A 12,127-nucleotide genomic window follows, 5' to 3' on the forward strand; every position below is an offset into this window, starting at 1 on the left:
CTTGGAGCGGCCCCCCCTGGCGGCCTCTGATGGGAGGCCGCAGAGGTCGGCGGGTGGTCTCAGCATGCTCCGCAGAGAGCGATCGCTCTCCGACTCAGTCACTACCACGGGCACCGGCTCCGCTCCCCCGGCGTTGGCTCCATCGCCGCAATCGTCGCCATCGCCGCCGTCGCCCCCGCGGCGATCGCCGCATCCGCCGTCGTCGTCGTCGTCACCATCGTCGTCGCTGTCCGAGCTGTTGCCCTGCACGCTGTACACCACCATGTCCTCCTCCGAGTCCTCGCTGTGCACGTCATCCACCTCTTCTTCCTCTTCGTCGCCGCGCCGTGCCGCCACCGGTTCGTTGGCGACGGCGGCCGGCGCCGTGGGTTCCGGCGGCGGCGGCTGCTCGGCGATTCCGTCCGGTACCTCTGCTCGGACGTCTCTCTCATCGCTCGCGAGCACCTCGTCCCCCTCCTCTGCCCGCCGCTCATCGGCGTCGGCGGCACCAGCGGCCGAGCGACGCCACGGCCCTGCCGCCACCGTCCAGGCCGCGCCGTCCGTCCGCGCGTCCCACCCGTCCATCACTCGTGCGTCCGGCACCGCGCTGTCGTTGGCACCGTCATCTTCGTCCTCCTCCTCCTCCTCGTTGGCGTCAATGTCGTTGTAATCGCCGCAAAGCACGATGTGACCGCGCGCCAGCGGGGGCCTCGCGGACGCCGGCTCGCTACGCGAGCCTCCGGCCCGGTCCGATCCCTCGCTCAGGGGACGGCCGATGCTCGCGGCACCGCGCCCCTCCACCTCCACCGACACAATCGATTTGGCAGAAAATCTGCGCAGCCGCCGACACCGCCCGGCCCAGAACGGCGTCGTCTCCACCCATCCGCTGGCCTTGCGCCATCGTTCCCACCGGCGCTTTGTCTCCCAAACCGGCGTCCACGTCGCCGTCCGAGAAGTACGCCGAGTCCCTATTTGGCGGTTCCAGCGCCAGCGGCGACGCCATCGCATCCCCGGCGCCGCCCTCCATCTCGTCGCCCTCGTCCACCTCGTCGGCGTCGGTCGTCACCGTGACCTCCACGGCGAGGGCGCCGGCGGTGGGAGAGCCGGCGGCGCCATTGGCGCCGTCCGCGCCGTCGTCCTTTCCCGCGTGGCAGCCGCGCAGCTTGGCCGGCTCGAGCCCGCTGGGCGCCGGCGACTCCACGTTCTCCGTGTCGTAACCGCTGTCGCCGGCGCCGGCCTGCTGGAGAGACAGGTGCGACAGGGGGCTGTCGAAGTCGGCGCCGGAGTCCGGAGGGGGGCTCGACGTGTCTGACAGCGCCGCCTTCACCTCCTGCGCTGCCATATCCGCGGCATCTGGGGCCGCCGCCACCGCCGCCGGCGCCCCGCGCCGCGAGTCCCCTCCGTCCATCGCCCGCGCCCCGTAGAACGGGTCAGCCTGCGCTTCCGGCTGCTTCTTCGGCGCCGTCGCCGCCAACGTCGCCGACGCCGTCGTGACCGGCGCCGCGTCCTGGGCGAACGCCGGTTTCTCCGGCTCGACGCGTCTCACGGCGCTGGCGATGTTGCCGGCGCCGCCGCCGCACTGCCTCGCTTCGTCAGCTTTTTCCCCGACGGCGAGGCCCGCGCCGGCCGTGATGGCGACGTACTTCTCCTCCCCGTAGCAGCCGGAGCGCTCCTCTATGCCCAGCGAGCCCCGTCGTGGCGGGTACTTGGCGGCGCAGGCGTCCAGGGCGAGCTCCTCGCGCTCACCATGTCGGTAGCGGTCGAGCAGGACGTGCTGCTGCTGCTGCTGCTGCTGGTGCACGCCCTCGCAGTATCCTCGCACCGGCAAGTGCCGTTCGTCGACGGACGTGCAGCCGCACGCCTCCAGGTGGTACCCGCCGCCGCCGCCGCCCCCGCAGCTGCCACGCGCATAAGAGCTCTTCTCGCACGGCCGGGAGATGTCGCCCCAGCCGCCGCCTCCACCGCCGCTGCCGGCGACGCGCGGCATCATGACGCCAACCCCGGCATCACAGCAGGCGGCCGGGTGGCAGCCGCTCGCCAGCGCGCAGCACCGCTGCTCGCGCAGGAGACCGCCGGTGCCGTCCGCCGCCGGCTGCGCGAATCCCTTCCCGCAGCGGTAGCTGCACTGCGGGCAGCCGGCGCCGTGCGAGGGCACCATGGCGTACGTGGCCGGCACCGGCACGGGCCCCGGAATACCTCCGCCGCAGCAGCTGACGGGCAGCACTCCGCCCCCGCCCATCACGCCGGATCCGGTGCCGCCGCCGCCGCAGCGGGAGTAGCAGCCGGCGACCTTGCAGGCGACGGGGACGCCGAACGGGCCCGGCGCGCCGGCGTAGAAGTCGCGCGGCTCCGGCTCGTAGGCCCGCACGGGGCCATCGTACAGCAGCAGGCCGCACTCGCCCGGCGAGTAGCAGGCCTCCGCCTGCCCGCCGCCGCCGTCGCCGTAGCCGCCCGCGCCACCGCCGAGCTTGTCCGCGTAGCGCATCGGAGCCGCCGCCCCGGTGGCCACCTCCGGCTCCCCGCACGTCCCCGCGCGACGGCCGGCGCCACCGCCGAGAATCAGCAGCCCGGGGCCTCCGGCGTCGCCCAGATCGACCACGTCGCCGCCGCCGGTGCCGCTGCCGGTCCCGCCGGCGCCGTAGCAGAAGGAGAACGCAGCGTGACCGGCGAAGGGCCCCATGCTGGCGCGGTCCGTGAGCAGCAGCCCGAAGTCGGACGAGTCGTGCGCGCGGCGCCGGGCCGCTCCGGGCCGCTCCTGCTGCGAGTACGAGCGCCGCATGCCGGCGCCGCCCGCCTTCGCCTGCAGCGGCAGCATCGGCGGAGGCGGCGGAGGCGGCGGCGGCGGGACGGAGGGGGCGGAGCGGCCGTCGCCCAACTCGGGGAGGCTCGCCGGCGGATTCCAGGCGCCGGCGGGAGGGAGGCGCCCGCAGCAGCCGGCGTCGAAGGAGCGGCTGGCGGCCGACGCCGAGAAGGCGTGCGTGAGGCGGCCCGGCCCCGCGAACGGCGCCACCACGCTCGACGCCGCGGCCGGCGTCGGGGGCTGCGGCGGCGGCGCCGCCTGCTGCTGCAGCGACATCCGTGGGCGGCGGTAGCCAGCGCGGAGGTCGTGCGCCGTCGTGTAGCACGCCGCCCGCTCGCTACCCTCCCCGCCCAGCAGGTGCGCCGTTTCCGCCTCCCCGTCGTCGTCGTCCTCCTCCTCGTCGTCGTCCTCGTCCGAGCTGTCCGCGAAGACGCGGTCGTAGCGGCTGTCCAGCTGCTGCTGCTGCTGCTGCCGCTGGTGGTGATGCCGGCGCTCATCGACGCCGTCGTCATCGCCGCCGTCCTCCTCCTCCTCGTCGTTCTCGCGCTCGTCCCCGCGCTGCTCGCCGGCCCCGCCGCACACGCGAATCAGCGGCTCCATGGCGAGGGAGGCGGCGGGGCTGCCCAGGCTGTTGCCGTGGCGACTGAGGAACTCAGTGCGCATCTCCTCGATGCCGGCGCTCTGCAGGATGCTGAAGCGATTGCGCAGCAGCGAGTCGCACTCGGGGTCGCCCCCGTGCTCCGACGGCCCCCCGGCCGCGCCGCTGCCGCCGCTGCTGCCACTGCTGCCGCTGCTTCCGCTGCCGCTGCTGCTGCTATCGTCGTCGTCCCGTCGGCCGCAGCAGCCGCCGGAGCCGTCGCCGGCGCCGTCCAGGTCGTTGTCGGCGCCGTCGAGGTCGACGGAGCAGCGGCCGTCGTCGTCATCGTCGCGGCCGTCGTCGCCGCCGCCCGCGCCGACACCGCCTTCGTCGTCGTCGTCATCGTCGTCCCGGCCGGCGCCGCCGGCGCGTCCCTCCAGCCGCACGAAGTAGTCGCCGCACACGGAGGGGCTCCCCGCCGCCAGCACCGGCAGCTTGCTCGACGGCGGTGCCAGCCCCCGGGGGTCCGGCGCGAACGGAGCCGCGTCCACGTCGCTGTCCGCCTCGCCCGAGTAGAAGCGCAGGCGGGAGAAGTCTCCGCGGGTGCCGCCGCTGGCGCGCCGCGGCCGTCCCCCCGCCGCGTCGTCCGCCCGGGCCGCGTCGGCGCCGTCGTCGTCGCCGACGTCGCCGTCGCCGCTTCCTCCCTCGCAACCGCCGGCGCGGCCGTAGTAGCAGGGCCGGTCCCACGAGTACTCGAAGCTCAGGCCCTGGCTGGTCTCGGTGACGGTGAGGATGTCGTCCAGTTCCTCCTGCAGGCCCTCGCTGGAGAAGCGGCGCAGCTGTGGGTAGGCGGGCGCCGGCGCCGACTGCTGCTGCTGCTGCTGGTGGTGGTGGGCGAGCGGCAGGCACGGCTTGAGCGCGTTCCACTGGCGCTCGAAGCTGGCGTCGTCACTGGAGCAGAGGCGCCGGTTGTAGAGGTAGGTGAGGAGGAGGTGCACCTCCTCCACGGACGGGCGCTGCTCACACGGCAGCCAGCACAGCTGCAGCACCTCGTACCTGGCGGCGCCGGCGGCGGCAGCAGAAACAGCAGCAGCAGCAGAAACAGCATTAGGAGCAGCAGCAGTAACAGCAGCAGCCGTAAGAGCAGCGGTAAAAGCAGCAGCGGCAGCAACTGCAGCAGTAGCAGCAGCAGTGACAGTAGCAGCAGCAGTAGCAGCAGCAACAACAACAGCAGCAGTGAGAGGAGCAACAGTAACAGCAGCAATGGTAGCAACAGCAGAAACAGTGGCAACAGAAATAGCAGCAGCAGTAACAGCAGTAGTAGTAGCAACAGCAACAGCTGCATTACAATCATCGATATGCGTGTAAGGTGGAAATAAGCACGCCAAGTCCTTGCTTAACGCGTTTTCGCTATAACGCGGTTCTTCTATTTCACCACACTTTTCGCACCGTTACAGCTCGGAACGCGCACCGCCATAATAATCGTCGTCATAGCTATCGCCATCATCACCAACATCATCATCTTTGTTATGGTCATCATCATAGTCATCATCGTCATCATCATCATCTTTGTTATGGTCATCATCCAAGTCATCATCGTCATCATCACTGTCATCCCCATCATCATCATCTTTGTTAAGGTCATCATCATAGTCCTCATCATCTTTGTTATGGTCACGATCATAGTCATCATCGTCATCATCATTGTCATCACCATCATCGTCATCATCATTTCCGTTGTTATGGTCGTCATCATCATCATCATTGTCGTCATCATCATCTTTGTTATGGTCATGATCATAGTCATCATTGTCATCATCATCATCTTTATGGTCATCATCATAGTCATCATCGTCATCATCATTGTCATCCCCATCATCATCATCTTTGTTAAGGTCATCATCATAGTCATCATCATCATCTTTGTTATGGTCATCATCATCGTCATCATCATTTCCATTGTTATGGTCATCATCATAGTCATCATCATCATCTTTGTTATGGTCATGATCAGTCATAATTGTCATCACCATCATCGTCATCATCATTTCGTTGTTATGGTCGTCATCGTCATCATCATCATCTTTGTTATGGTCTTGATCAGTCATCATCGTCATCATCATTGTCATCACCATCATCGTCATCATCATTTCCGTTGTTATGGTCGTCATCGTCATCATCATCATCTTTGTTATGGTCATCATCAGTCATCATCATTGTCATCACCATCATCGTCATCATCATTTCCGTTGTTATGGTCGTCATCGTCATCATCTTTGTTATGGTCATCATCATAGTCATCATCGTCATCATCATCATCTTTGTTATGGTCATCATCATAGTCATCATCGTCATCATCATTGTCATCATCATCATTGTCATCACCATCATCATCATCAGTCATCATCATCATCGTCATCATCATTTCCGTTGTTATGGTCGTCATCGTCATCATCATCATCATCTTTGTTATGGTCATCATCATAGTCATCATCGTCATCATCATTGCCATCCTCATCATTGTCATCACCATCATCGTCATCATCAGTCATCGTCATCATCGTCATCATCATTTCCGTTGTTATGGTCGTCATCGTCGTCATCATCATCGTGGCAGCCCGCACCAGCGGTCCGAGTGCACCATCTGCAGGCGAGGCTTGGCGAGGCGCACTTGCTGCTCCTTCACCACATACGAGAGCACCTCCTTGTCCGTCAGGTGCTTGTACGGCTGAGACCCCAGCTCCAGCAGCTCCCACAGCGTCACGCCGAGCGACCTGACAACACGAGTTCGCGAGGAGGGGGGGGGGGGTGGGGGGGGACGTCGTTAACAAGATACAGGATCGGCGACGTTTCTGGGAGGATATCTCAACGCCTTGAGCTCATTGGCCGGTTCCTTGGCGAGCGATTGAGATATTTGTGGCGAGCGCGGGAGCGAGAGACGCTCCGGGGGCGCAGGGCGGACGACGCTCGCGCGAGGAGGGATGCGCCGTTCTGGAGATTCCAGCGGCCATCACAAACGAGACGGACAGCACAACCGGACGACGTAAAGGAGACAGGACACACAGCAGAGTTGGACAATACAAACGAGACAATACAAACGACGGGACGACTCTGGCGCTCGCTCACTCGCTCACCACACGTTGCTCTGCTTGGATTGGTCGACCACGAGGAGGTTTCCGTGCACGTCGTCCACGAGCTCGGGCGCGATCCACCGCAGCGGCACGCTCTGCCGGTCCGACGTCACCAGGTAGTCGTCCTGCGACACAAAGGCAAAGGTCCCCCCACCACGTGTAGCCCTTGACACAGACTGGTCGGGGCAAGTGCCGCTCGGAGCAGCGCCCGTGTAGGCCACGTCGCTCCGTCATGCGGCACACACGGGGGGGTGATGTGGCCGGCGCCACGCCCCGGCCGACTTTGTCGACGTTTACACACCGCGCCAGGTACTCATTTGAGGCTGAGTCGACCTAGGAGAGGCCCAGGACTGGTTCAGATAATTGTCACTGGTATTGGTGGCCGTGAACGGGAATTGAACTCTGGTCGCCGGGTTCGCAGCGCAGCGCGCTGACCGCTGCACTACCACTTACACACGAGCGAGACACGCACACACGTGTTCACATGCACACGCGCGCACACACACAGACGCGTGTACACACGCACACATGTGTACGCATGCACAGGCATGCACGAGCAATGCATTTACACACGCATTGGCATGCACAAGTACATGTGTACACACGTGGGTGTAGGAATGGCTGTAGGATTGGTAGTAGGGATGGGTGTAGGGTTAGCTGTAAGTATGGCTGTAGGGGTAGCTGTAGGGTTGGCTGTAGGGGTAGCTGTAGGGTTGGCTGTAGGGTTGGCTGTCGGGATGGGTGTAGGGTTGGGTGTAGGGTTGGCTGTAGAGATGGGTGTAGGGGTAGCTGTAGGGTTGGCTGTAGGGATGGGTGTAGGGTTGGGTGTAGGGTTGGCTGTAGGGATGGGTGTAGGGGTAGCTGTAGGGTTGGCTGTAGGGATGGGTGTAGGGTTGTTTGGGCGGTTGGCTGTAGGGATGGCTGTAGGGATGGGTGTAGAGTTGGCTGTAGGGATGTCTGTAGGGATATAACTGGCTGTAGGGTTGTTTGCAGCGATTGTTGTAGATATGGCTGCAGGGATATCTGTATGGTTGACTGTCAGGATGGGTGTAGGGATGGCTGTAGGGGTAGCTGTAGGCATGGGTGGAGGTATGGCTGTAGGGATGGGTGTAAGGTTGACTGTAGGGATGGCTTTAGAGAAGGCTGTAGATTTGGCTGTAAGGGTGGGTATCGGGTTGGCTGTAGGCATGTATTTATGTTGAACTTATTTAGCACCGTACATCATGAACCGTGCAAATTGGAGGTATGGCTGCAGGAGTAGCTATAAGGATGACTTGGGGTTGGCTGTAGGGTTGGCTGTAGGGTTGGCTGTAGGGATGAGTGTCTCACCTTGTACTTGGTGGCGGATGTGCCATAGTCTCCGATCTTCACCGTGAGGTCAGAGGTCAAGAGACAGCTCCTCAGGGCAAGGTCACTGGGAAACCGACGGGGGTGATGGGATCAAGGTGAAGAGGTGAGCGAGGCGAACAGAGGAGTGACGTGGAGCGGTAAAGAGGTGAGTTGAAGGGAGCGAGATGATGAGGTGAAGATGGGAGTGAAGCGAAGTGGGGGACAGGTGGGGGGGGGGGGGGGGCGAAGAGGCGAGTGCGGTGAAGAAATGAGTGAATAAAACGAGTGTGTTGGTGACCGAGGTGAGGTGAGGTGGAGAAGTGAGTGAAAGCGCACGCACGCGGGGCGAATGAGCACGTGACAGCGACACTAATCGCACGGCAATTAAACTAATTGAGGGTTAAACGTGCGGCTAAATATAGCGCGGTGCATCCGGCCAAAAAACCTGACGAAACAAACAACTCACACACACATGCATGGACAAAGATCCCCCGTGAAGCCTTTAACAGACTATAGGGGCAAGTACTGTTAGCGAGCCGCAGCTATGAAGGCCGGCACGGCACACGAGGAGGGAGGGTGGCCAACACCACGTCCGGTGCTGATATTTACTCACCGCACCAGGTACAATACTAATTTAGGGCTGAGACGACCTAGGGGAGGCTCGCGAACGGTCAAATATTGGTCGCATTGACCCGGCACACGCACGGACACACTTCGCAATGCATCCCTGGCCATCGTGATAAACCCACGGAGCAGTTTCCATGCACGCCACCCCCCCGCTAAAGGCCATGGCACAAATACCCCATTGCGTGACTCAACACGCGGTGGTGGCGGCACCCGGTGGTGGAGGGGGGGGGGGTCGCGGGGGACAGGGAGGGCGGGTGACAGACGTGACAACTTGTTCGTTCGTTATCACGCGGAACGAGCGCCATTACAACGCGGCTCGTGAGCGGTGGACACCGAACTACTTTCTTGAGCAGTGTAGTGATGCGGTACGCGGAATGATGCAGTGATGCGGTACTCTCGGTTATTTGTCCAGCCATTCCCTCCCCCCACCCTGTGTGTGTGCGTAGTACATTGTGTCTCGCCAAATGTTTATCGTTACATTATTCACAGGAAAACTGCTTCCGCTTAACACGATTTCCACTAACCGCGGCAGAAGTATAAAACAAAATGTACGCTTCTCGCGCTCCGCAGTATTACCCAGGGCGGCCCGCCAGGGTTCGAACCGCAGAACCTCCGCAAACGAGTAGGCGAACGCGGTTACCCCCGGGCGGCCGCGTCGCCGCCGCCAAAGGGTCGAGATGACGAGGTCGCGGGTCGACAGTTCGGGTGTGGAGGCGGGTGGAGGTGGGAACGATGTTTGGGCTAGCAGAGTGGAGAACGAAATCACAGACACTGGAGTTCTGTCCACATCTCCGACTCTGCAGTCACTGTGATTTGTTCCCACTGCCGCTGCCAATCCAACGCCGTCCGCCGTCCGCCCGACGGCAAAACGAGAGTTCACCCGATGCTCCGCATGCGTACGACGACGCCCGCGGCGCAAGCGGTAGTAGCGGCGATGCGGTTCAGCAGCCGAATGCCAAAGTCGGCGTCTACAAGAGGGCATTCGGGGTTTTTTAAGCTCCCAGAGAAAGAGAGGGAGGGGGAGTGATCTGGGATGGGGGGGAAGCGTGAAAATGCCCCCAACTGCATCCTACTACTCCGCTCTCGTGTACGAGGGCAGCAGTGTAAAGAATTATTTTACACGATTCGGCATCAGCAAAACCCTGGGCCGGTTTCGACCCACGGACAGTGTCTCCTCTCAGCAGGGTCAGGCCGTGTTTGCATCGATGCTGGCACGTTAGGGACGAGGGAGGAGCCTTCTCTCTGACGATGCGGGGCCTCGAGCCAGTAGAGGGCGGTGTGCGGCTGTCTTGTTGAGGCAGCTCTTCTTCCTCGCGTCTCCTGTCCAACCGACACGGGTTCTTTACCAACGTTCTGCGCAGGCCCCCGCTTCCGAAATCTTGAGGAGTAGCATCGCGGTTTGCTGCAGGGCATCTCAGGAGACGTGACCCACGTGGTTTGCTTCTCCTGACAGGCACACTGGTCGGCTGTGCTGCAGAAGCCCCCCCCCCCCACCCATGATTTCATGAGAGAGTTGCATCCGCAGAAGCTCCACTCAATATAAGTCTTTTTAAGCTCCGCCATGTATGTGAGCCATTTGGATTTGGAGCCAGATGCGAGCTCCTCACTGGGGGGGGCGATGGGTGTGTGGGTGGGTGGCGGTGGTGGCGATTCCTCACCGGCACCACTGTCGCTTAATTTTTCCCCCCATTCTTATTGCTCGACGGGGAAGTTTGGCAGATTCCCGGCGATGCGGTTACAGTGGTTACAGTGGTGTAAAGCTTTCGCGACTGCAGGGATTCATCTACTTGGCTCTTTCGGAAGCAGTTCACGACGGCGGTGGCGCTGGCTGACGGCCACGTAGCGGATGGCGGACGTCGCACTCGAGGACTTGCCGGTCCTGGTCACCTGCTACCCTCCCTTCTGATGTTAGGGGGGTTGGGGCGCGATGCCGCCAGACAGCGCAATACAGGCCGGGAACGGGGGGCAGCTCTCGGGCACTCCTCTTGTGATTCCGTGGCGAGAAGTGGAGAGACTCGGCTCGTCCGCGTCCCATTTGAAGGATGGCCTCGGACGGGTCGCCGCCAGCGACGAAGAAGAAAGAGAAGAGAACCAAACGCGGCGAGGAAAATGAAACAGAAACCGAAGCAGAGCGGCCACCGTCACACAGGGGAACGTGCCAGATGGTGTGAGGCGGTGGTGATGCTCTTGGTCGTGGTGGCAGTTGTGGTGAGAGTGACGGGAATGGTTGTGGTGGTGGTAGTATTGGTGGTGGTGAGTGGCAGGACTGGTGGTGGTGGTGAGAGTGGTGGTGGTGGCAGAACTGGTGGTGGTGGTGAGAGTGGTGAGAGTGGTGGTGGTGAGAGTGGTGGTGGTGAGAGTGGTGGTGAGAGTGGTGGTGAGAGTGGTGGTGAGAGTGGTGGTGGTGAGAGTGGTGGTGGTGGTGAGAGGGGTGAGAGTGGTGAGAGTGGTGGGACTGGTGGTGGTGGTGCGAGTGGTGGTGAGAGTGGTGAGAGTGGCAGGACTGGTGGTGGTGGTGAGAGTGGCGGGACTGGTGGTGGTGGTGGTGGTGAGAGTGGTGGTGGTGGCAGGACTGGTGGTGGTGGTGGTGAGAGTGGTGGCGGTGGTGGTGGTGAGAGTGGCGGGACTGGTGGTGGTGTTGGTGGTGTTGGTGGTGCCGGTGCCGGGCAGTGGTTGTTGCTGGAGAGGAAGCTGCTTGTGCCTGGTTCCGGCAACAAAATCACTGATGCTGGAGTCTCAGGTGCCACTCGGCAGCACCAGGATGTTGTTGCCGGAACTCAACGGGACGCTCTCCAACAGCCACGCGGTCCACGGGGCTGAACCGCGCGCTCCCAACAACGCTCACGAGACGGGCGGGGACGGAGGACGGGGGACAGCACACGGAGTGAGCAGATTGAGCAGAGGCACAGGAAAGGATGGCGATGCAGGGAAGTGCCGGAACACAGGGACACACGGGTACGAGCAGAGTCGCACGCTCCCAGCTGAAACACGCAGACACAACGGGACAGCGCGGAGACGCAGGAGGCACGCGCGGCAAGTGGCGACACGGACACGCGGAGTGGAGACACAGGGGGCAAGACGCGGAGAAGAGCGGGGAGACGGAGAGACGGAGAGACGGGGGGCGGCCCTGGCCGGTTGACCGGTCGAGCGATTCTCGACTGCGAGGGAGCGACCGACGGACCGAGCGATCGAGCTGCGGGGAATTGTCGAGCGACCGACGGACCGAGCGTCCCACCTGTGCGTGTAGCCGTGGCGGTGCATGTGCGTGACCCCGGCCGACACCTCGAAGGCCATGCGCAGGAGCTGCTCCACGTCCACCACGCTGCCCGTCACCCCCGCCAGCCCGCGCAGGTACGCCTTCACGTCCCCCTGTTAGGAGGGCACGGGGGAGGGGGGGGGCAGAGGTTACGGCGCAGAGGTCAGAGGCCACGGAAAAGTGGCATCTGCTTCACGGCAGACATTGCTGAAGACCCCACGGCGTTATTCGGAGGCGGCGTCACAGGCCAAGTTTGCCGATTTTGAAAATAAGAATTCCTCGCAAGCTATTTGACTGCGATAACCAGTGGGGCACATCGCCTCATCAGGGCAGACGAACGCCCGTCGCCAAGCAGCTGCTGCGTGCACCTTGTGCCACACAGCGACACTGTCCCCCTCGGCTAAAAATAAAACACGCTCCGATTAATC

At 62.7% G+C, this 12,127-nt stretch overlaps 1 protein-coding gene across 1 annotated transcript in view; it reads right to left on the minus strand.

Moving 5' to 3' along the window:
* Window positions 1–570: 570 nt before the first annotated feature.
* Window positions 571–12,127, minus strand: part of LOC133347961 (uncharacterized) — a 97,530-nt gene continuing 85,973 nt past the window's right edge. The window contains exons 8-12 of the mRNA XM_061560726.1: window positions 11,679–11,812; window positions 7,817–7,901; window positions 6,491–6,612; window positions 5,981–6,130; window positions 571–4,412 (exon numbers count right to left, since the gene is read on the minus strand). Of these exons, the coding sequence (XP_061416710.1) occupies window positions 707–4,412; window positions 5,981–6,130; window positions 6,491–6,612; window positions 7,817–7,901; window positions 11,679–11,812 (4,197 nt within the window). The 3' untranslated portion in view covers window positions 571–706. The remainder of the gene's footprint in view (window positions 4,413–5,980; window positions 6,131–6,490; window positions 6,613–7,816; window positions 7,902–11,678; window positions 11,813–12,127) is intronic.

This window comes from Lethenteron reissneri, chromosome 26, assembly GCF_015708825.2.
Source record: "Lethenteron reissneri isolate LAM-NWPU_2019-01 chromosome 26, ASM1570882v1, whole genome shotgun sequence".
In the NCBI taxonomy this organism is placed as follows: domain Eukaryota; kingdom Metazoa; phylum Chordata; class Hyperoartia; order Petromyzontiformes; family Petromyzontidae; genus Lethenteron; species Lethenteron reissneri.